Source organism: Sebastes umbrosus, chromosome 23, assembly GCF_015220745.1.
Source record: "Sebastes umbrosus isolate fSebUmb1 chromosome 23, fSebUmb1.pri, whole genome shotgun sequence".
NCBI lineage: Eukaryota > Metazoa > Chordata > Actinopteri > Perciformes > Sebastidae > Sebastes > Sebastes umbrosus.
Genome location: NC_051291.1, coordinates 14,078,360 through 14,101,776, shown reverse-complemented (window position 1 = coordinate 14,101,776; position 23,417 = coordinate 14,078,360). Strand labels below are relative to the sequence as shown.

Sequence of the window (23,417 nt, the reverse complement as noted above, 5' to 3'; positions counted from 1 at the left end):
AATTTTTCCTTCTTTTATTGGATACCAGTGTTTGCTTTGTATATGGATATGGTTGTTTTCACTTGTTTTTTCTTATTTATCTTTCACAGTTTAACCCAGGTGGCACATGCAGTTGGTTAAGTCCATTTTGAACTGCAGTTCGCATTTATTTTTTAACATGCTCAGGCGGGGTTTGCTCACATCAGATGGCACGTATGAGCAGCGGAGGTGACAGTCGGGGTGGCGCAAACAGCAATGCCTTCAAGAAGTTTTTTCTTTTTTTATGTAACAAATTCAGTCAGTCAAGGCAAATAAAGCACATTTACATCTGTTGTTTAAAAGAACCAAGCATGGCATAACATCAAATATTTAAACATGTAAGAAAGTTGAGCCCTCTGGACCGATACTGATCAAAAAAATGAGTCAAAACAGTCTTGTTTTACAGAATCACCCCAACGGAAATTGTCTGCTTTTTTTTCCTGTCTGAACATTCATTAGTTTCATCAGATTAAAACCAAAATGTTTTTGAATTTACCATTTGACCCACTTTATATTGAGGTTGTCCTCGCACTCAAACGCTGTTTTCCCACCAAACAGTAAAAGATATTCTCATCATGACGTGAAAGAAGGCTACAGAACTAATCTTTTTGACACCAACACAATGGCAGGTTTCATATCACTAAATCACGATAGAGATCAGTGTCTTGCTTGAGGACACTGTGGCCCATAACATGGCTGCTACACGTGACCTTTCCATTACCAGACCTCTAACCGAATTGGTCACCCTGCAGCTACACTTAAATGTGTCCAAGAAAATGGACAGTGCTGCCGTTGTGTTTGTGCCGTGCCTCCATTTCGTTCTGTCCTGTTCCACTTTTTTTCCCTCACTGACATCATGTTCACGTTGGCAGCTTCAAAGAAATGGTCTGACATTATGATTTTCATGTCTGTATGCTAGATATGAAGGAGCAGCAAAGAAACAGGGGGAAACAGCTCTGTCTTTATATGTTCCGAACCAGCCCTGTCGCTTTAAAAGGCGTGTGAATGACGCGATGATGCACAAGGACAAAGCGTGAAATTTGTTTAGTAAGCTATGTTAGTGTTTTTTTTGTGACGTGTTTTCCGTACTTATGTTACCTAGTTTCCGTACATACTATACTTAGTTTACGTTGTTTCCGTACCTAGTGTACTTAGTTTACGTTGTTTCCGTACCTAGTGTACTTTGTTAACGTACTTATTTTAAGGCCAACCATGACGTTTTTCCTAAAACAAACTAGGTGTTTTTATTGCCTAAACCTAAGCGAGTGGTTTTGTTGCCCCCTGCTGGTCCTGCACCTTAACACACGTGTGTATTATTCACTTCTTGGCGAGGCAAAACGTGACACTGGCAAGCCATCCACGCAGGTTTATTACATGCTTTGGCGTGATATCGGTTGTCTAAATATATACTTGGACCTTAGACTTAACGGTATCGGTAAGGATTGATCAAGGCTCCCATCACGGCTATGAGCTCGGGGGTTTCACTGTAGGCAGATTCCCTAAATGTAACCCTAACCCGCCCAAAATAAAATCAGCGAATCAATAAGACTAGACGTGGAGCCTACATAAAAATATTTTCATTAAGTAAATTTTTGCTTTCATCTCACTTTTAATGTAAATTCCAAGTAAAACTCACAGATTTGATACAGGAGATAATAACGTGTAAATGGACCCGATTCAACTCTTATCAGGCCTTTAAATGTGTTATAATCCTCAGATGTGGGTCAGTAGGGGCCTACTGCGTTGTAAAATTGAAAGCTAAACTTAAAAACAACACATTCTTACACCTTGTAAAACTGCATGAAACGTTACGTTTTGAACACAAAAAAATAGCTTCTTTAGGTTTAGGCAACAAAACCATTAAGTAAAGTTTAGGGGAAATCCTGTTTTGGCTTAAAATAACTACGTTTCAAAAGTGAAACTTAACGCTTGTGAACACAAAGACGAGTACATGTTGGTTTCACACAAGATGCAAAACCTGGTTTCCTTGATGAAACCCCAACTTCCACCCCATATAGAGTGTCACGCTGTCTGCAATACAGCATTTTGCTTCCGCTTCTGCCATAATTACAAAGGTCTCTGTCGTTTTCTTTTATTTCCTCTTTCGGTGATCGCCCATGTGGATAGATGACAAAGCCTACTTAAGGGTGTAGCAGGCCCCTACTGACCCACAACTATGAGGCTTATAACCACTGATAATGCTCATCTAATGATCTGCTACCAGTCAAATTGCTGGATAATTAGTGAGCTTTAGATGTGCTGCTTGGCTAGACGTCTCCCCCTGTTTCCAGTCTTTCTGCTAAGATAAGCTAACTGGCTGTAGCTACACAATTAACATACAGATGCAGAGTGCTATCTTCTCATTGAACTCTCAGCAAGAAAGCAAATAAGTGCATTTCCCGAAATGTTGAACAATACATTTTTTCTAAAATTTGATACTGACAATATGCGATAAAACACAAGCACGATTATGAAACTGTAGAGAACACCACCTTCCAACCACTCATTACGAAACCTGTGATTGTAATGTGAAAAAAAATCACTGATGATATGCTGGTGATGACATTGCTCTGACATTTTCTTCCACGCAAAATGTATGATGGTCACTTCAGTGTTTTAAATATCGACTTACAAGTTGCACACAGACGTAAGCTGCGCAGGTTGTAGCAGGGAAGAGCAGAGCGTCAAAGATTCAGATGTTTTCTTCTGGCAACAACTGCGGTTTATTTGGACCAGAAGTAGCTTTTTTGAAAAAGTCTAAAACTAATTGGCCATTACACTAACAGACCAATATTTACACAAAAGATTCATCTCCCTTTCGATAAGAAATCTCAACAAATAGGATGGAATGAGGGCATGAACCAGAATGTAATGGAAATAGATAAAAAAACAAATCTGTGTACCAAAAGCACATACACATTTAAAAATCATCATGCTTACTTCAAACTCACACTATGTCACATGTCAGTCATTCACAATACTGGGCAGGAGAGAACAAAAAAAGAAAAAAAAAAAGGTGCAAATAAGAAAAATCACAATAAGTAACTGGTCAAAGTGTTCACCGGGTTCGAGTCTCGGAGAGCCACGTGTGCATTTGGACGTGAAATGATCAACGGTCCAGCAGTATGTAGCTCTCTTTAACTTAAGTTCACACAATGTCGGGTCACTATCACATATCGATTGACCCGCAGAGCCAAGAGCGCGGTCAGCGTTAGAAATACCCCTCGTTTGAGTGATCCGTTTTGCCTTAATACGTCTCAAAAAGGCACTGGACCTTATTCAGTTGAACAGACAAGGAGTAAAATAAAAAAAAAAAAGCACTAAACTATCGACATGATCTGTACCTTGAGTCAAGGATTGTGGTTCACTCCATGCACTTTCCATGCAGAGTCATCCTTTTGTTGCGTTATGGACAATATGGCACGGTCACATTTATCTTAAATAACATTTTTCTCGAAAAGAAAGAAATCAAGTTTTCCATCCGCAAGGCCTGAAAGTAATAATAATAAAAACAAAAAAAAACAACCGTCGTGTCTGTTGTGTTGGCTTCTACATGATCGAGTTTCCTTTGTGCACAAAAAAAAAGAACGTCAAAAAAATTATAAAAGAAACACAGGACAGAGGCTCAATTCTTCCTGTACTCAGATGCAAAAACGATAACAACCGCATGAATAAATCACAATTTACCATATAAAGTTGCCCCGCATCTAAAGAAAAAAACCCATTAAAAATGCCACTTTGTGACATCAAGTCCTCGAGTCTTTTTTTTTCCGTGGCTACCTCTCTTTATATCAGTGTCTCGCCATTTGAGAGAGCACAAGGACAGTGCGGGACCGGGTATCAAAGAGACCACTGTTCCCCTTGGCTTGGCACTTGGCAAGTAAAGCACAGATACGGAGAGATGACTCGGTAACTGCCCCTCTAAAAAGAAGGGTGTTTTGTTTTTTTGTTTTTTTTTAAACTAAGGAGTCTGCTTGGAGTGAATCGTACCGGTCGGCGATGAAGTCAACGTGAGGTACCTGTGTGAGGTTTGTTTGCAACAAATGTTCATTTCTGATTTCGATAATGCTTTTAGCCCCCCTTCTCTTCGTGAACATAAAAAAAACAATACGTGGACACACGTGGTGTAGTCGTTTTCCCTTTTCACTGGAAGGGATCAAATGCAACTTGGCTAAACATTCGGGGCTATATGGTACTTAAGACTCCATTTCTAATGGCTCCTGCTTTGAACTAAAGCTCTATTTGGCACCAGAGAATGCCAATCAAGCGCTCGGGTTGAAGAAAAGCAGAACGAGAAAAAAAATCCTTTCATACACATACCAGCCAGCTTTCACTCCTCTCGCCAACGCCAGTCTTTTTTTTCCTCTGTTAAATTTCCTATTCAAGCTACGAGGTACCAGGATACCATTATCTCTCTCTTGTTTCTTTCAGTGCCTTTTATTACTCCCCCTGGTCCTCCACTCCCTTCTGTCTGTTTGACAAAGAGCCACAGGGGGGGTTTGGTCCAGCTGCCCCATATGTCAGTCAGATACAGTAGTCAGCGTACAAAAAAAACACAAAAAACATCCCCCCACCCATCCAATTCCAGACACTTTCAGTCCTTGGCTTCCCACAAACAACCATGCACACACACAGAAACGAGGGGAGGAGATATGGCAGGTTTTTGGGAATGTGTGTCTCAGTGTGTCTTCTGTCCCTGCTGGTCTGGGTGGGAGGACATTCTCATGATAATTAGGGATTAGCTGGGGCAGGAGTGTGTATGGACACAGATGCAGTTCCGAGGTTCCTCAAAGAGGATATGTGCGCACCCGTTTTTGTCATGACGACCACTTCCTGCCGCTTCACAAACCCCAAAAAACGTCTTCATCCTGCTTCCTGCACCGAACTCCGCTCCTCAGGAAGCTCTAGCTCCGTCCTTCCTGAGGGAGGCAGCGTCCCACTCTCATGCGCAGCGTGCCGCTTTTGTGCAGGTGCCAGAGCTGGACGAACTCCTCGGGCATGGCGTGGAACCACTTGTAGGGCAGGATGTTGTCGTAGTAGTGGTGGCTGACCGGCTGCTCGTCCAGGCCGACGGAGAACGGCCAGAAGCCGTAGGCCGTCACTTCCTCGCACAGCCCCAAGGCCAGGCTGACTAGGAAGAGCCCTGTGGAGAGGCGTCTGGCGTGCACGCCGCGGGCTTTCCAGAATTTCCCCACGGTGCCAAGGAACTCCGGGTTGGCGAAGAGCATTGTGAGGTTGGAGGAGGTGTCGGCCAGGGCATAGTGTGCCCGCAGCGACGGGTCGGTGCCAGGCTTCATAGAGAACGCCGGCATGTAGATGTAGCTGGAGCCGTAGACCTTCATACTGTCCACAAAGGCTTTTCTGGACCACAGAAGGTTCTGAAATCTGTGATAAAGAGAAAGAGTCATTCTAAATGTTGAGTCGTGATCTGATGACTGGTTGACTCATCTGTCTGCTTCCTTTCTGCCTGTCTAAAAAAAGGAAATGTGTTTCCTGTGTTGTAACACTACAGGAACACAATGGGTCATTCTGGCACTTACTCACTCACCCGGGACTAAATCCAGCATTACCGTAAATCATTTACTGAAACAGATGTTTTACAGTTTAGAGACAGGCAGAGAGGGAATTCCTGTTTCATTTGCTTCATCGAAGTTGTTTTATTTTACTCTTTAAATCCTGTTCATGCGTGTGTTTTTGTATCGCCTTGTGTTTGTTTTATATCTTGTCTTAACCCTCTGAAACCCACAATAGACCCATTTTTGTCATTTTTTAGAGGGGGGACAGGGTGTCTTGAGGGGGAGATAGTAGGTCAGCAGTAGATGTCACATAGAAGTGGTGTACATCATCTGAAAGCTGGGAACTTGAACATTTATTTGAGATGCAGGTCAGCACTGTGCGTCAAATCGTTCTAGACATAAATCAGAAATAAACACAAATTAATTAATGAATTATTTAAAATAAATTGTAAAAGTGTATAAGGGTTTAGAACATTATGATTGAAGTATGAAGTATGATGGCCATCCCCATGCTCTATTATGTCTCAAGAGTTGTTGGAGCAACTTTTGGGTTGATACCAATTTTTACCAATTGATAAAAATGATCAATAATCCCTCTAGAACAGTGGTTCTCAAACTTTGGTAGTACGCAAGCTCTATGTAGGCTGTCTGGAACGCGGTGAATAAGAAAAATCATTATATTTAGGGATGGTTAACACTGCAGCCTCTCCTCTGCTGCGCTGTGTCGGAGCTCTCCACTCACATCAACACACAGCGCAGTCAGTCTGTGAACAGCTGATCAGAGAGGCCGCGGTGGAGGCAGCTACAACTACTCCTTCCTGTAAGTTCAATAAGGGTGCTTCCACATCCTTTTTAAATGAACCGAACTCAGTCCTCTTAGGGGGTTTTCACACTTGGTTCCTTTCATTTCAGCCCTCCAAATGAACTCAGAACGATGAGTCAGCATTTTTTTGCGCATATAAAACTGAACCTGCTAGAGCCTCTGAAAGACAGTAAAGTCAGTTGGGATCGCGGATCTCAGAGGGTTAACGCATTTTCATGTCACGTGTCGACGTATCCTCATACAACGGTTCGTATGATATCTTACGAAAAGTTATTCCTCATTTTTCGTTGCGTTTTCCCACGAATGTCCAGCAACGCATGTCAATTTCTGCTCGTTGCATGCATACAATCTTTTCAAAATAAACTTCTTCACAGGAAAAAACGTGGTTAGGTTTAGGCAACAAAACTACTTGGTTAGGTTTAGGAAAAAGATCATGGTTTGGGTTAAAATAATTCCGGATGTGGCGTTACTTAAGTACAGAAGTTACGTGACAAATTAATCAACGTTGACTTCTGGTCAGCGATCTACTGAGAGAAAGTCTGGTGTTTTTAGACCCACCAATACCTCACTAATTCCACAACATAACCTATAGGATGCTCAGACCTACTCATGAATGTTGAGAACAGAATAGATTGTGACTGGTCACCTTTTCTCTATGATGCTGGGGTTGGCTGTAACCAGGTGTGTTCTGGTTCCAACGTCCTCCACATAGTCCTTAGAAAGCGGTGGAAGGTTGCACCTGAATGAACAAAACACACATGGTTTATTTAACATTTCGCCCATACACAATGTGCTGAAACTGGTTAGTTACTAGAGCACACTTACAGTATAAACAATCTAACGTATTTAAGTCATTACCTCCCGGTTAGATCTGATTACGATAGCGAGCAGAGAAGCAATGTGTCCGGCCCACGGGGTTTTGTGTGTGTGTGTGCGCAATGGAAACAGCATGTCAAAAATCTGATCATTATACTACATTAAAATAATAGCTTAAGAACTGGATTAACAATGTGCCTCTGTAATTACACCCTGTATTTCAGTGATAAATAGTCAAATATATTAACATGTTTTATATAAGACAACTTTCTCAACAGTGTCTCAGCTTCAGTAATAATGCTAATTTAAATTGACAATGACAAGTTCCATTTTGTGTTTGCAGGATAATGCGTTTAGTGCAGTAAATTACAATAATTATGGAATAATTACCTCCTGCAAGCCTCATATGTGCTTTATCACATCAGAGCTGTTTATGATCAGCAGATGGGAGGAAATGAAGGACAGCTGGAAGTGGAGGATTCCTCGTTTTTGTGAATGCTGTTGCCGTTGTGTCCTTGATAGTAGTGTTTCCTCCCTCGGGGTTTATCTGCACTGCTTTGCTTCCAAATTTTTGATAAGCTCCCGAATTTGGTTTAGGTTCGACTATCTCAGTAACCGTTCTGTTATCTGTTCGGTCACTCCCTCAAGCTGATGGGTTACTGTTTCTTTCAAGTTTGTCTGGCCGTCTCAGGTCAGTTAAATCTGGTTGCTGGAACCACTGCTGTTGATTAATGAGCCTAATGTTGCTGTGACAGTTTGGCAGAAATCGATATAAATGAAGATAAGACATTTTCTTATCGCCAGGCAAAACATACAGTGATGTGGACTGACTGCAACAGTCCATCGCAGACCTAACTTAACACATATTTGACCCCAAAATATAAACAAGTTACCAGATGTGTTGGGACACGTCGGACACACAGTACATTGCATTTATTGAAAATATGTATTTTCCCTTATCCAGAGTGCCATCTGTACATCCAAGCAATTTTAAGATGCTCATTTTGCAGAAGAAGTTGCAGAACCTGTTGTTTTGTAGTTATTGTAATTAATAATGTTATTTTTGTTGATTTTGGTGTTTTTTTTGTAGTTCGTTTTTCTTTTTTTGTTACATTTTTTACTTGTCATTTACTATTATTATTGTATTAGTAGCTTTATTGAGGTTGATAAATTGTTTCTTGTATTTTGCTTCTTTTTTGTTCCCTTTTTGACTTGTTGTCATTTGTTGTTATTATTATTGTCATAAGTAGTATTATTGTTGTAGTTGATTTATTTTTTTTAAATTTTATTTGTAGTTTGTTTTTCTTTTGTTTTTAGTTCCCTATTTTTGCTTTGGATTTGAATTACATATTTGTTTTTAGATTGTGATGTAGTGTTTTTGCACAGACTACAGGACGAGTAGTTTCTACCATAGTAATAACCAAAAAGGAACAGAACATGTATTGAAGTGCATTATGTGAGAACACAGTTTCTCAGACTTTGCACCAAAGAGGTCCTCAGATGTTTGGAATAGTTAAGTAGAATCTGTTATTACATTATCTGTGGGTTTGTTGTAGCAATCATGGTAGCAATCACATCAGCTCCTCTGATCACTTTGGTAATGGTGCAGACGGAGGGTCTGGAGATGGAGATTGCAATATGTTGCTGAAGGCAGATGGGGTTCTTTTTTTTTCATATTTTAAGTCATTTAGTTGCAGTGTTTCGCAACAATATCACAACTGACAAACTGGGAACAAAACAGGAGTCTGTTTAAGCCTTTACATTGTTGCATAAACTGACAATTCACAAAAAATAATAACAGTGGGAAAAAGGCTCAGTGATAATCCTCCCAAAAAAGGGAGGGGGAGTCATCAAATGCAAAAACAGTGAGATCATTTAATAGGCTCAATATGTGCACAAACACAGGCACTCGATAACAGGCTTTGGATCTGCAGCTACTCCAGACTGCAACACGTTTCAAGCTTCCTCCTGCGGCACTGCGTTCGACCTCATCCTCCCTTTTAACCGCGAATAAACTGATCCCACTGAGTCACCCCATAACTATTTTGATTCACACGCAATTGTGCACTTGTTTTTTGAATAACATTTGTCTTGCATCACATCACAGTGGAGTTTAACACGCATTGTCAGTTTGAGCAGTTAAAGATAAAGAGGTCTCACAGAGCACAGGAGTTTGTCATTTTTGAAACGGTCTGTTGATGGTTATGCAAACTAGGTAACCGTCTGTCGGATAAGGTTGTCATCTGACAGGCAGTTTGAGGGGGCGCGTCATAGCGCCTCATTAATTTGCCTGAACAATCAACGATCTGCCTCTCAGACGTTTGGATGGATTTCTGGCGTGTTCGAAATTTTTTCGCTCAGCTGTCTCGCAGTTTGAGCAGTTTCAAAGTTCGATTTCCCTCATGGCTGCTGTCAAAAGATCTGTTGTAAACATTGAGCTTGTTTGAATATAATTCAAACAAGCTCAATGTTTACAACAGATGTTTGAATATTATTCAAACAAGCTGATACTTGTTTGAAATATCCACATGCAATGTATATTTTGCATGTGGTGGCTGAGATATAAAACTGAACTTCATGGCAGAACAGACACCATATTGTCCGCATTTTCCTGCTCCACATTATTCTTTTATTCTTCCTACTTTACTCTGATAGTAGAATTCTTTTAAGTCAACACTGTTGACGACACAGCCATCATTTCTATTTCACTGGACAAAACCGACTGGGGGTTTCCATGCTTACGGTTCTGGGAGTGAAGCCCAAGATGACGTCCTCAAATGTCTCGTTTTGTCCACAACTCAAAGATATTCAGTTTACTGTCGTAGAGGAGTAAAGAAACCAGAAAGTATTCACATTTAAGAAGCTGGAATCTTAATAAAACTGTAACAACTAATCGATTAACAATCCCAGCTCTATGGGAGTGCATAAAGGCTGATTCAAAATAATAAAAACACAGCGTCTGCCCAGTTTAAGAAGTCATCTGATATGAAAGGGTATGCAGCATGAGCAGCATGCAAGCTGTCAAAGACAGATGCTGCATTGCTGGCATTTTTACCATAATCTGAATATTTTTGCTGTGCATTTAGATGTTGTCTACTTGTTTTAAAACCCCCATACAGTCATTGACAGATATATAGTAAGAGCCACTATCAGATGCTCCCTGTTTGTTCTGAGGATTAGTGTTTGAGATGTTCTGTACAAACAGGTTCAGCTTGCTCCAATGCAAATTTGATCTGTCCATGTCAATTGAATCTTTTTTTCCATGTAAACACATGTGGCTTTTTGCTTATCAATCGCATCTCTTTCATGGTGCTTTCAAAGAGCTCTCTGTTTGAGTTGAAATTGAAAAGTCGTTCATTTCTTTTTCCTCACGCTCAAGGTCTACGTTAGCCCTCTCTTCATCTCGTTCTGCTTCAACAGGATTACACTTTTATATCTCATATTGAAAATATGTAAATGATTCTGAAGTCTCCGTCACCTCACAATTTTTTTTTTTTACCCAGCATCTCGTTTTATTTTGCCCCCACCAGATGGTTTTATTCTGCTTCATGCCTTTCTGCTCATCTCCTCTTCCTCCCTCATCTTAGTTCCCCATTTCCGCTTACTCACGCCTAACCTCTTTTTCTCTTTTGCCCTCGCCGTGGCCCATTTTTCTGTCTCTCGTCTTTCTCTCTTGGCTACGGCCGACACCAGCTCTCATTATCGCTGATGGCTGATGGTGTTTTGGCGACTCTCTTGGGCACGGCACACGATTCACATTTGGAGGAGCAGTGAAGCGGTCGTATACAATGCGCCCACACGCTCGCACCCACAGCCCCCACAGAGTCCCCTCGTTTCTCACCGCAGGATGAAGTCGTACTGGTCGATGTCCCGTCCGCATTTGCTGTGCCGGAGAATGCCACCGTTGCCCACCACCGCACACTTCTTCAGGGGCAGCTGCAGCGGGTTGTCCTGGGCAGAGGAGAAACATGCAGCTCTGTTAGCGTGCACACAAAGTCACCTACACACACGCACAGAAAAACAAATATCCATTTTCTCTCAACCTAGATCCCAAAATTGAGGCAGGTCACCCTGTTGTTCGGCAAAGTGCAGGACCTTGACCTGCTGCTAATTTCCCCACACAGCCTCACGTGCTGATGGACGAAGCAGCGTGGAGATATGAAATGAGGAAGTGGACAAAATCAAGTCGAGGTCATACAGCTTACGAATCAGATTCTGTTTCTGGCATATGCTGCAAGAGCAAAGTCTATATTACACATGGTGAAGGTATTTAATAAAGAGCAGAGCAGACATAAAGAAAAAGGGTGTACTGCCAAGTAAAAAACCTTTTTCTCATGCCTGTAAACATAAAAAAATAACTGTATTTGAGAAAGAGCTGGCGCCTCACAGCAAGAGGGTCACAGGTTCGAATCCAGCTTGGGGCCCTTGTGTGTGGAGTTTGCATGTTCTCCCCGTGTTAGCGTGGGTTTTCTCCGGGTACTCTGGCTTCCTCCCACAGTCCAAAGACATGCAGGTTAGGTTAAATGTTGACTCTAAATTGCCCGTAGGTGTGAATGTGAGTGTGAAAGGTTGTCTGTCTCTATGTGTCAGCCCTGTGATAGGCCTTCGCCCAATGTCAGCTGGGATCGGCTCCAGCCCCTCCGCGACCCCTAACGGGATAAGCGGTTGCAGATGATGGATGATGGATGATGGATGGATGTATCTGGAAATTGCAATGGGCGAAGAAAAACTAAAAAAATGTGAACTTTGAGTTAAATGTACCCACGTTATTACTCGTAGGAAACAAATGTCAAAGATGGAAACAAACAAACATATAAACGTTATATATTCTCCTAACCTTCTGTTATAATCAAATCTGTGGTAAATGTCAAATCTGTGTTAAATGTCTTTTCTTCTGTCTCTGCACAGTGTTTGTGCCCCTTTATACCACCTGTCAATGTTCATTTGAATCGATTTTTAACTGGACATTATGTCACTATTAAAGCTGAAGTAGGCGAGATTGGAGCAAATATGATTAAAAAAAAAGTTATTTTTATAAAACGGTCACTATATCGTGACAGTAGTACATGAAACAGGTAACCTGAAAAAAATCATGTGCCTCTGTGTCCTCCTGTGCTCCTCACGGCATCTGCAAGATTTCACAGACCGGGGGAAAACAAGCAGTAAGAGCTGATCTGAGGTCTGCTGTCCAGCTGCCGTCTATGAGAGCCGGCTGTCAATCACTCGCGAACTCCGACCAAACGGTTTTAACTAGGCCGCGCTGATCAAATATGAATCAATAATATGTTACGTTAATGCCTATTTCTCGCCTCAAATGTTTTCAGAATCATCTTGTAGTGCACGATTTAGCTGTAAAATGAGAAAATTTGTGACGCCGCCGCCATCAATGTGAAATCTGGTGAAGGAACATCAAGTTCTGGTCACATGACCGGAGCACAGCCAATGAAATGACCTGTGATTGGTCAAAGTCTCCCGTCACGGGCTAGATTTTTTAAAGCCTGAAAACCAAGCCATGAGGAGGAGCAGAAGTCTAGTTATCTCTCAGAACACTTGAATGACAATATGCTGAAAGGTTATTATGGGATTTTTGCCCAATGATGCCAAAAATATACTGACTACTGAAGCTTTAATGATATAAAAGCAGATATTTTTAAAATATTTTTAATACAATTGAACTGTCAATGTTTTGGTTGATTCAATTTCATTCAAGCGTCCGATAACCACACGAGCCACACGTTTGAATTATTTGATCCCCATTCGAGTTTGCATAGGACTAAACTGGAAGTTAGCCAGCTCGGCCAGTGGAAGTCTCTGTTGCGTGGTAACAGAAGTGTTGTATATAATGTCTACTATCAACACTTTCACCCGTGATTGGGTGTGGTTTCAGAGCCTTCAGTGGACACGCCAACAGCGTTTCAGAGCAGGGAATACATTTTTTTTCATGATTATGAAACCTAATTTTATACACTTTTTCAATCATTAGTTAGTTACACATTTTTCTGTGGTGTGACAAACTCAGAACACATTTATTTCTGCTTTACCCATTTCAACCATTTATACATTAAGCATTTGAACTGTTTATCCATTAGTTTTAGCTTACTATTTCAACCATTTATCCATTTATTTTAACTGAAATGTTTATTCAACCCGTCTAGGTAACTGTTTAGACTTCTCTACTAGCTGGCTAACTGGGTTTCACTCTCTCAATCACAACACATAGTGTTCAGGTGCTACAGCTGACTCAATATGTAGATATATATATATATTTTTAAATCAATTAGTATTTTCTATAATTAGTTGAGCTACTCCACAATCTCTCCACATACACCCTGGCAATTGCAAGGGTCTGGCTCCACATATTATCATTCTGGTATAGGGGAAGAAACGCTCTGGCTTGTTTGTATTTTTTTTTTTTTAAACCAATCACTATCATCTAGGGCGGCGCTAAGCCCAGGATGCAGCAAAAGTGCCCTTGCAAAATACATAGCGCAGATAGCGGAAGGAGGAGGAGGATGCCGTGTGAAATACGCGACCAATGGCAGACTTTGGGGGTGGACACGTGGCGTCTTTTGCGCACTCAAATCCATTGTTGTCAATGTAGATGAGCGGCAGGCGCGCTCAAGCGCAGGAACGATGCCGTTGTGGCTGCGCCCCGAGATAAAAACTGTTGGAACGCTGCAGCGTGCACCGCATGTCATGTGATGAGGAATAACCAATCACAGCCAAAAGTTATCAGTATACGGTAAATATATAGAGGAGAAATTAACGTTAATCATTTTAGTGCATGGCTACCCAGAGCTTTACCATCTGTCCCACAGACTATTCTACTTGCTTCACCCCTTTTGTCCGAGGACGTCACAACATCTGGTTGAAAGGTCAGCCACATTTACACCGAAAAATCAAAAGTGTAAAGCTACTGTGAGGGACTTACGGTGCTGGAAATGCATTTGTAGTTTAGTCAGTGAGGCTTTTACTGCTAAATTACCGCAACTTCATTATCATTGTCATCGCAGCACGCAGGTTTTGGTTGCATAGTAATGGCAGACGTGACAGGAGCGCAACCTCCCAAGCACATTGGAAAGAAAAAAAAGTTGCACAGCTGGCATTCAGTTGCTAGGGCAACAAGCTTTGGTCCAAGTTTACTTCCTGTCAGCAACAAACACTGCAACAGGAAATACAAAGGGGCCCATTTAGAGTGTTTATGTGGTCAAGCTTGAAAAGGTCTATACGCACAGACTATAATTGGTGAGTCAGACTGGGGGGTGAACCACTGCCATGTCATCATCTAAGTTAAAGCCTTGTATAGGACAGTATTAACGCTGTTACAGAGAACACTGAAATACCACGCTTCATGAGGCAGGGGCCAAAAATGTGCTTTCTCTTCGACTCTTCGACATTTAAGTCGGAGGCATGGATTAAGCGAGATGACGGAAACAATTGTGCTCATTATTCCCCGTAGAGTGCACACACTTGAGAATACACGCACACACAAAAACACACAAACATCTCTCTTTGCCTCAGGATCTCTTTTAGACCGTGACAAGGGGGTTGAGTCGGAGGACAATACCTCGCTAACAGCACATCAAGCACGGGAGAGGAACCAGCAAGTTGGGCTAAACATTTGAGAGGGGGGGACACTTATCACAGTAGCACATGGTCCAGCTATTTCTGGAGAGTTATTAATCCAGTATCTTGACAGATTTTGGTTTAGATGCAGCTAACAATCCTTTTAATTCAATTTCAATATGTTGATTATTCTTTAAATGTTACATTGATAACACATTTTTAAAAAAGGAATACATCCATAGAGCTTAGGACTGTGAATTAATCATTTTAGAAATGTTAGCGGGTCCAAAATGAACGTTTTGTTTATATCTTTGGAAGATATCTGATGTTTGGTTCCCACAATAGTAAAAAGACGTTGGTATCACGTGGTATCTCTGAGTCGTCAGTGATCAAGTTGCCAGTTAGTGTGGAAAAAAACAGATAAATTAGACTGGTGTCTTCATCAGGCTGTCCAAAGTTATCAATTCCACCTTTAAATTCATGTTTTCCATAACATGTCAGAACAAAGCCAAAATATATCCAAGTTATCATGATGTAAAGCAGAGAAACAAAGCTGGAACCAGCTACTGTTTCACTTACAGTTTGATTTCTCAGTGTTGGTTTCACAATATGACAGAAAAGCGGATCCTCAGTTGTCATGACATTTAGAAATGAACAATATTTTGTCCGAATTTACAGGTTTTTATGTAAAAAAAAGAAAAGAAAAGAAGAGATCATAGTAATCTACTGTACAGTCCAGTGAACTGTATGTATGGATGCTCTGTTTGAGCCATTGAACCAACCAACAATTAACTGTCAAAGCCCTAATTGGCACATTCCCTGGCAGATGCCCAGATATTGTAGCTGCTGCCAGCTTAGTGTGATGTGGCCGGCTGTCTGCGTTCAGACCTGCAATCACAGCACTGGTAGTTGAGAAGGCAGAGAATATATGTGTGTGTGTGTGTGAGCTTGTGCTTCGTCCATCCCACCTAACTACTAGTTACCTTCCTTCTGGGAAACACACATACACACACACAACTGGCCACAATAGGCGTTTAGAGGAAGTGCAACCGTGCTGCTATAAATAGGCCATGCAGGCGTTAACAAGCACAAAGTTGAACAATGAATGCAGCGGAGAGTGTCACCCTAACCTTGGGCAGGGTGATGCACTGGAGGAAAATAACCACCAGCCACATCCCAGTGACATGGAGGAGTGATGGATGTAACATAAAAAGACCTCACACTGTGGAGAGATTAGCTCACATCACTCAAGAAAGGGAGCAGTGATGTCCTGTATAAAACGGGTATGAGATAACTTTTTATGAGTCATTTTAAAGGGTCACAATAAAAACACCTCATCATCCTTTTCCCTAGTGGGGTCTAGCCATGGTCTGATTCATTCAACTGAGGATTTGATTCTACCACCACCCTAATAATGTGGATTAATAAACCAGGACATTGCTTCTGGGAAGACACGTTGCTGTTGAGTCTTGGGGTGGTGGCAGATTGGGGGCTGTGCAATTAATCCAATTTCAATTACAATTTTGGCCTCCAACGATTATGAATACAAGATAATCGACATAAGATAATGGAAAGGCCCGGGGTGAAGGTGTTGCTTTACAGCATCCCTCGCCTGGACCTTGCCGCTTAGTCCTCGCTGTGCCTCAGTCAACCCACCTGACCCGTCCTGAAACACGAACCCCGTCTCGTTCACCATGCTCTATGGGTGCGACTTTGTTTTGCCGTGTTATCACCATATCCATACAGCCAATGTGTTTATGATTAAATTGTTTACTAGAGCACAACATTATTTACAAGAACACAAAGTTCTGCATAGATCTAGCCTCTTCATTTTGCTCTCAAAGTAAAATTGTAGGCCACAACATGCTCTTTCTAAATGCATGATTTTTCCAAAGTTTAATCGTATTAAATAATCGTGATCTTAATATTGACCAAAATAATTGTGATTTTTGCCATCATCGAGCAGCCCCGTATCTCAGCAGTGGATACAGGATCTCAAAACCGCTTGTAAATAATAAAAAATGTTGTTTTTTGTGTGTGATATGGATAAGAGCCACAATTAAGGATGATTTTCATTAGAGATTAATGTGTCGATTATGTTTTCTCTCAATAAATTAAAGTTTTTGTCGATAAAATGTCCTAAAACCGTAAAAAAACAAAGGTGATATCTTCAAATTGCTTGTTTTGTCCAATCAGCAGTCCAAATATTTAGTTTACAATCACATAAAAGAGAGAAAGGAGGCAAATCTTCACATTTGAGAAACCATTGTTGATTAATCTGTTGATTATTTTTGTTGTTTGGTCTATAAAATGTCAGAAAATGGTGAAAAATGTCAATCAGTGTTTCCCAAAGCCCAAAATGACGTCCTCAAATGTCTTGTTTTGTCTACAACTCAAACATATTCAGTTTACTGTCATAGAGTAAAGAAACCAGAATATATTCACATTTAAGAAGCTGAAATCAGAAAATGTTTCTCTTAAAAAATTACTCATATCGATTAATCAATTATCAAAATAGTTGGCGATTAATTTAATATTTGACAACTAATCAAAAAATCCTTGCAGCTCTACTAAAAACCTGTTAAACCTACCTAACGCTGTTCATTCATGCACCCACACTGTGGTTCAGCTCGGCCACTCTCTCTCATTCATATTCAAATTTTTTTTTATATATTTATTGTCCCTCACCTCCCCCATCCCTCATGAATGAACACGCACGGCGGCTCGCACTTGCAAATTAGGGTCACGCATTCATCGCGTTTACCAACCAGGATATTAAGACTGCAAATCTGTGGCATCAGTAATAGGGGATCCGATCTTCATTATTAGTGTGATGCATTGCCCCTGGATACAAAAACCACGGCAACAGCAGCACCAGAGGTTCTCTCTCTCTCCCTTTTTTTTTTGCTGTTTCCAGGCACAAACACCCTCATCCACATGCGCACCCACACACAGGCATGAAGCCATGTAAAAATAGCCCTTATCTGGACACAGACGCACATGCACAGAGGCATAAATACACACTCTATGGGGCATTGTTGTACAATGCTACATGGAAAAGGAAAAGGAGAAATAACTTAGGAGAGAGACACTTGAAGCACATCCTCCTCCAGTTTTTACCCATTGTTTAAACATCTCTATTCTACATTAGACCCCCTCAAGTGGAATAATACCACAACAGAACATATCCTCTTGGAGCGATAAACGGAGCAGGAGCCTGATTTCCTGCAAAAAAACCCACTTAAAATTCGTCCTCATCTCTTGTTGATATAGAAAGTGAAAGGTGGAGTATCTTTCATTCTTGCTTTGAACTGATCTGAACTCCCTTCTTGTTGCTTTAACCGGCCTCCACATCTTCATATTGACTCCCCTCACACTGCAGAACACTACACCAGTAATCCTCTCTCCTTCTGAGGGTGTCTGTCTTGCTCCACCGCCTCTCCATTAGGGATCAACGAGGATCCACGTTAAAACCCACAGTGCCCACAGCAGTGTCGTACTGTGCTGAGCGGGGAGAAAAGTCACTTTCCATCAGCCCGTCTCAAAGTCATGTGTCATCTCTTAGTGGTTATCATTGCTAACATACCTGCACAAAGAGCGGGTAGGTCTCGTTGTTGACGGTGCGCGAGTGGTAGAACTCGCCGTCGTACCACAGGACCTTGCCCATCGGCGAGTTCTCCTTGGTCACCGCGAACATCCTCCGCGGATCGCAGCACTCTGTCAGCAGCTTCCTGTGTGCAGAGAGGACGCGGGAAACAATAAGTCAGTTTGACACAAAATGGTTTCAATGGGACATCTGGGGTTCTGGTAAAAGACAGACTATGATAATTGCTTTATTCTTTGCCTAGAGCAAGTGTGTGTTAATATGACAGGACAAAGAACCAGTGTGTAAGGAAATGATCACATGTTTTAGGTTGTATACGCCTGGAGTTTCGAGGATGTCAACACTGAATGAAATGGATGTTCAATAGTTGGGAGTGTCTTCAGGTTTTTCCACTCTCTCAACTGTTAAAACCTAATAACTCACTGGACAAAAGCTGACAAAACAGAGGTGTGTCTTTAAAAACCACAGCTCCGACTTAGTGAGCATCACATCCTCTGCCATCCGCTGCTCTGCAGGTGTCACCATCTCTTGATTATCCTAATCGGCTTTGCCTCGGAGAATTGAAAACTGCACATATTCTCAGCTGAATAGGATTTTCTGCCACACTGTGACTGACTGAGATGCCCTGTTGATCTGCATCAACTGTCCAAATGAAAGACCCACACAGGAGGGCTGCACGATTTTGAAACGAATATCTAATTGCGATTATTTTGACTGATATTGCAATTGCGATTTTAGAGGGAATGATCATTTTGATTCTCATTTGCATTGAAAAACATATTAAAAATGATTATCATGTGTGTTTTTTGCGGGGATCTGTATCAAACAAAGATGTTTTCTCAAGTCTGCAGAATATGACATCTCTGCAGCACAACAATATTTCATTTTAAATGGTATTTTGACACACATTTATCCTTTAACAAACACTGTGATTTGAAAATTGCAGTAGGCCATATTGTGATTTCTATCAAATTTGTATTAATTGTGCAGCCCTACCACACAGCGTCTGTTGTAATAAATAGGGACACACAGATACCGATATCGGATCAGATATCGGGCCAATACTGACTCAAATAGCTGGATCAGGTATCGGTGACAATGGGGCCGATCTATTCAATTCATTTCTATGTTTATATACTATATACATTATATACTGGAATTTTCATTCCTGTTTAAGTTTTGACCAATTTGTTACCAAAAAACGTTTGATTCCTGTTAATTTTGAAGATTTTTTTACCAAGTTGATGGTGTACAAAGTATTATTTTAATAATAAATATATCAGTAAATTTATATCCATGTATTTGTTTGTTACATTTTGTTTTACATAGTTAGGAAAACAATGTTTAAGTCTTTTTGCCTTACACATAAAAGACTGATGATCCCAGTCACTTCCAGGCATACAGCTTATTAATTAAACACTGGTATGGTATATGATCGGTATCGGCTGATACCCAAAGCCCAGGTATCACTATTGGGATGGAAAAAGTCGGATTGGTGCATCCCTAGTTCTAAATAAAGGGTATTTAGGATATGTTTGCATGTCATGAGGTAAATGTTCCTGTGGGATATCTTACACACAATGTTTTTGGTAGAATTGCAGTTGTCATCATGCATACTAACATTAACTACTTTCCATTGGATATCCATTGGAGGTTTCATCATAATGACATTATGCCCATATGTTCAGGGGCTCCAAATACAGACAAAAGAAGTCAGTGATTGTTCCCAAGAAGAGCCCCTAGTGTGTAATGTTTGCTGCTTATTATAACTTATTATGCATTGCATTATTCCCCTTTAGTGTGGTCTAATGTGGATGCAATATATTGTGATTTCGTTAACATTTCGATTAATTGTGCAGCCTTACCACACAGTGTCTGTGGTTCTAGATAAAGGGTATTTAGGATATGTTTGAATCTCATGAGGTAAATGTTCCTGTGGGATATCTTACAAAGAATGTTTTTGGTAGAATTGCTTTGCAGTTGTCATTTTTTTAAAGATTTGGGGGTATTTTATCATGCAATACTAACATGAACTACTTTCCATTGGATATCCATGACAGTCTCATCATAATGACATTATGCCTATATGCTCAGGGGCTCCAAATACAGACAAAGGAGGTCAGTGATAACAATTGTTCCCAAAAGTCTGTAGAATATAATGTGTAGACCAGGACATCTCTGCAGCACCACAATATCTAATTTAAAATGGTATTTTGACACACATTTTTTAACAAACATTGCGACTTTAACATTTGAAAATTGCACTAGGCTATATTGTGATTTCGATAACATTTCGATTAATTGTGCAGCCTTACCACACAGTGTCTGGGGTTCTAAATAAAGGGTATTTAAGATATGTTTGCATGTCATGAGGTAAATGTTCCTGTGGGATATCTTACACACAATGTTTTTGGTAGAATTGCAGTTGTCATCATGCAATACTAACATTAACTCCTTTCCATTGGATATCCATTGCAGTCTCATCTTAATGACATTATGCCCATATGTTCAGGGGCTTCAATTACAGACAAAAGAAGTCAGTGATTGTTCCCAAGAAGAGCCCCTAGTGTGTAATGTTTGCTGCTTATTATAACTTATTATACATTGCATTATTCCCCTTTTAGTGTGGTCTAATGTGGATGCAATATATTGTGATTTTGATAACATTTCGATTAATTGTGCAGCCTTACCACACAGTGTCTGGAGTTCTAAATAAAGGGTATTTAGGATATGTTTGGATCTCATGAGGTAAATGTTCCTGTGGGATATCTTACACACAATGTTTCTGGTAGAATTACTATTATTTTTGAAAGATTTGGGGGTATTTTATCATGCAGTACTAACATGAACTACTTTCCATTGGATATCCATTGCAGATTCATCTTAATGACATTATGCCCATATGTGTTCAGGGGCTCCAAATACAGACAAAGGAGGTCCCAAGGTAGAAAAACATAAACAATACCTTTTGGTAGAATTGCAGTTGTCATTTTTTTGAAAGATTTGGGGGTATTTTATCATTCAATACTAACATTAACTCCTTTCCATTGGATATCCATTGCAGTCTCATCTTAATGACATTATGCCCATATGTTCAGGGGCTCCAATTACAGACAAAAGAAGTCAGTGATTGTTCCCAAGAAGAGCCCCTAGTGTGTAATGTTTGCTGCTTAATATAACTTATTATACATTGCATTATTGTATAATGCAATGTATTAGTGTGGTCTAATGTGGATGCACAAGGTAGAAAAAACATAAACAAAAGGAAACAGCTGCATGGGGGGGGCACTTTGGAAAAAAAAAAATGTGAGACCTGAGACGAACCTGTACAAATCGATGCCCGTCTGGTTCTTCTTCCATACCTCCCCCTGCCTCAGCACCTCTTCCACTATGTCTTTATCGTGTGGGAGTCTGTAGACGGGGAAAAGGTAGTACCAGCAGAGCAGCACCAGCACGGACAGAGCGGCCCACACCGACAGCTTGCCTCGGTAGCATCGCACCAACATCTTCTTCTTGTTGTCTTGTTGCTCTCAAAATGCATGCACATCCAAACAAGGCAAGGTTCTCATCATCCTCCAGACACACAGACTGGAGGGTGGGGGGTGGTGTATGAATGCAAAGCCTGCAAAAGGTGGGCTGTTACCCGGTTGTTTGGGTCAAGCTCCGGTATGGAGATGGAGATGGAGATGGAGCTGCAGAGGAGGGTCTAATCCTGCAGCAGGGTGGCCGGGTTGTGGTGCAGTGTGTCGGGCTCTGCTGCAGGAATCCGCCGCTCTGCTCTTCTTCTCGGTGGTGCATCACCACCACCACCACCATCATCATCATTACCAGCCGGGATTGTGAGGAATCATGTGGTGGTGTATCCCAATGCAAAAAAAGGGGGTCTCCAGTGTTTCTCTGTCTTTATCCCGCCTTCAGGTCTCCAAAGTGAACCGGGCCAGTCCAATACCTCCACCTCCTCCTCCTCCTCTTTCTCTCCTGTCAACACCCCCCCTCCGCCGAGACAAAGTGCTTCTTGTGCTCCTGCAGGCGCAGACAAGTTGGGCAGGAATGGCACGGGTTGGACCGGAAGTTTACCTTTCAAAATAAAAGCACACTAGCACATGGGTTCTTTGTCATGTTGCTAATTGGCTATATTTTTTTCCATCCACAAACCAAATAAAGAGCAGGGAAATTGTTTAAAAAAATCAAAAACATTTGCAAGAGCTGCATCATTTACACTTGCATAGTTACTCAAACCTCTGATGCTCTAATTCTACTGGTTTAACAAAAATCTATTGAAATTGATTTTTTTTATAGATTAATAAACAGGCCTAATAGGTCATGTTTTTTTTTTTTGTTTTTTTTTAATCCTGATGCAGATTGAGTCATTTCATTTTTGTTATATTTCTCCATCCACAAACCAAATAAAGAGCAGGAAAATTGTTAAAAAACATTTGCTAGAGCTGCACCATTTACACTTGCATAGTTACTGAGGCCTCTGAAGCTCTAATTCTGCTGTTTTTACAAATATTTGTAATGTATTTAAATTGATTTCTATAGATTAACAAACAGGCCTAATAGGTCATGTTTTTTTTTAATCCTGATTGAGTCATTTGATTGTTTTTCTATTTTCTTTTCTTTTTGGGGGGGTAGTCCCACCCCCTACTTTATTCTGAAAGTTCAATACAGTAATTACATAAACATGTTCAGATTTTTCATTACAAAAAAAATTCAGCAAATATATTTCACAGTATAAAAATAGATATACATAATACAACAAATAAAATGTAAGGAAAGGAAAAGATGAATAAATCCCCCAAAAAAACAACAACAATAATTGGGGTCTGTTAAACAATTGGAATACATTTGAAATAATAATAATAATTTTTGCCAATTTAGAATTTTTGAGTTTTAAGTTTCCAATCGTCAAATATGTATTAAAATCAGTAATTTGCTGTAACTTAACCATTTGTTAACATGTGTATTATTTTGAAAATCCCGCTTCACTGTCATGTTTCAATTTCCGCTGACTTGACTCTGTCTGCTGCAAATCAAATGAAAGTGTCTCTGCTCGGCTTCCCGCTGAGATCTG

The 23,417-nt window shown here is 40.7% G+C and overlaps 1 protein-coding gene across 2 annotated transcripts; it reads right to left on the bottom strand.

The window, feature by feature from the left end:
• On the bottom strand, positions 1 to 22,265 carry st8sia1 (ST8 alpha-N-acetyl-neuraminide alpha-2,8-sialyltransferase 1). Of its 2 annotated transcripts, XR_005205577.1 has the most exons (6): positions 21,668 to 22,265; positions 18,326 to 18,470; positions 11,015 to 11,124; positions 7,004 to 7,096; positions 1,192 to 5,403; positions 1 to 1,160 (listed from the first exon to the last, which is right to left on the bottom strand). XR_005205577.1 is itself a non-coding variant. In XM_037760821.1 (5 exons), exons 1-5 carry the CDS (start codon positions 21,847 to 21,849, stop codon positions 4,923 to 4,925), a joined length of 1,011 nt encoding a protein of 336 aa, XP_037616749.1. In that variant the 5' UTR covers positions 21,850 to 22,265; the 3' UTR covers positions 1 to 4,922. The 2 variants fall into 2 exon arrangements, 1 of the variants encoding a protein (XP_037616749.1); XM_037760821.1 differs by having other exon boundaries at positions 1 to 5,403.
• Between the last annotated feature and the right edge of the window lie 1,152 nt (positions 22,266 to 23,417).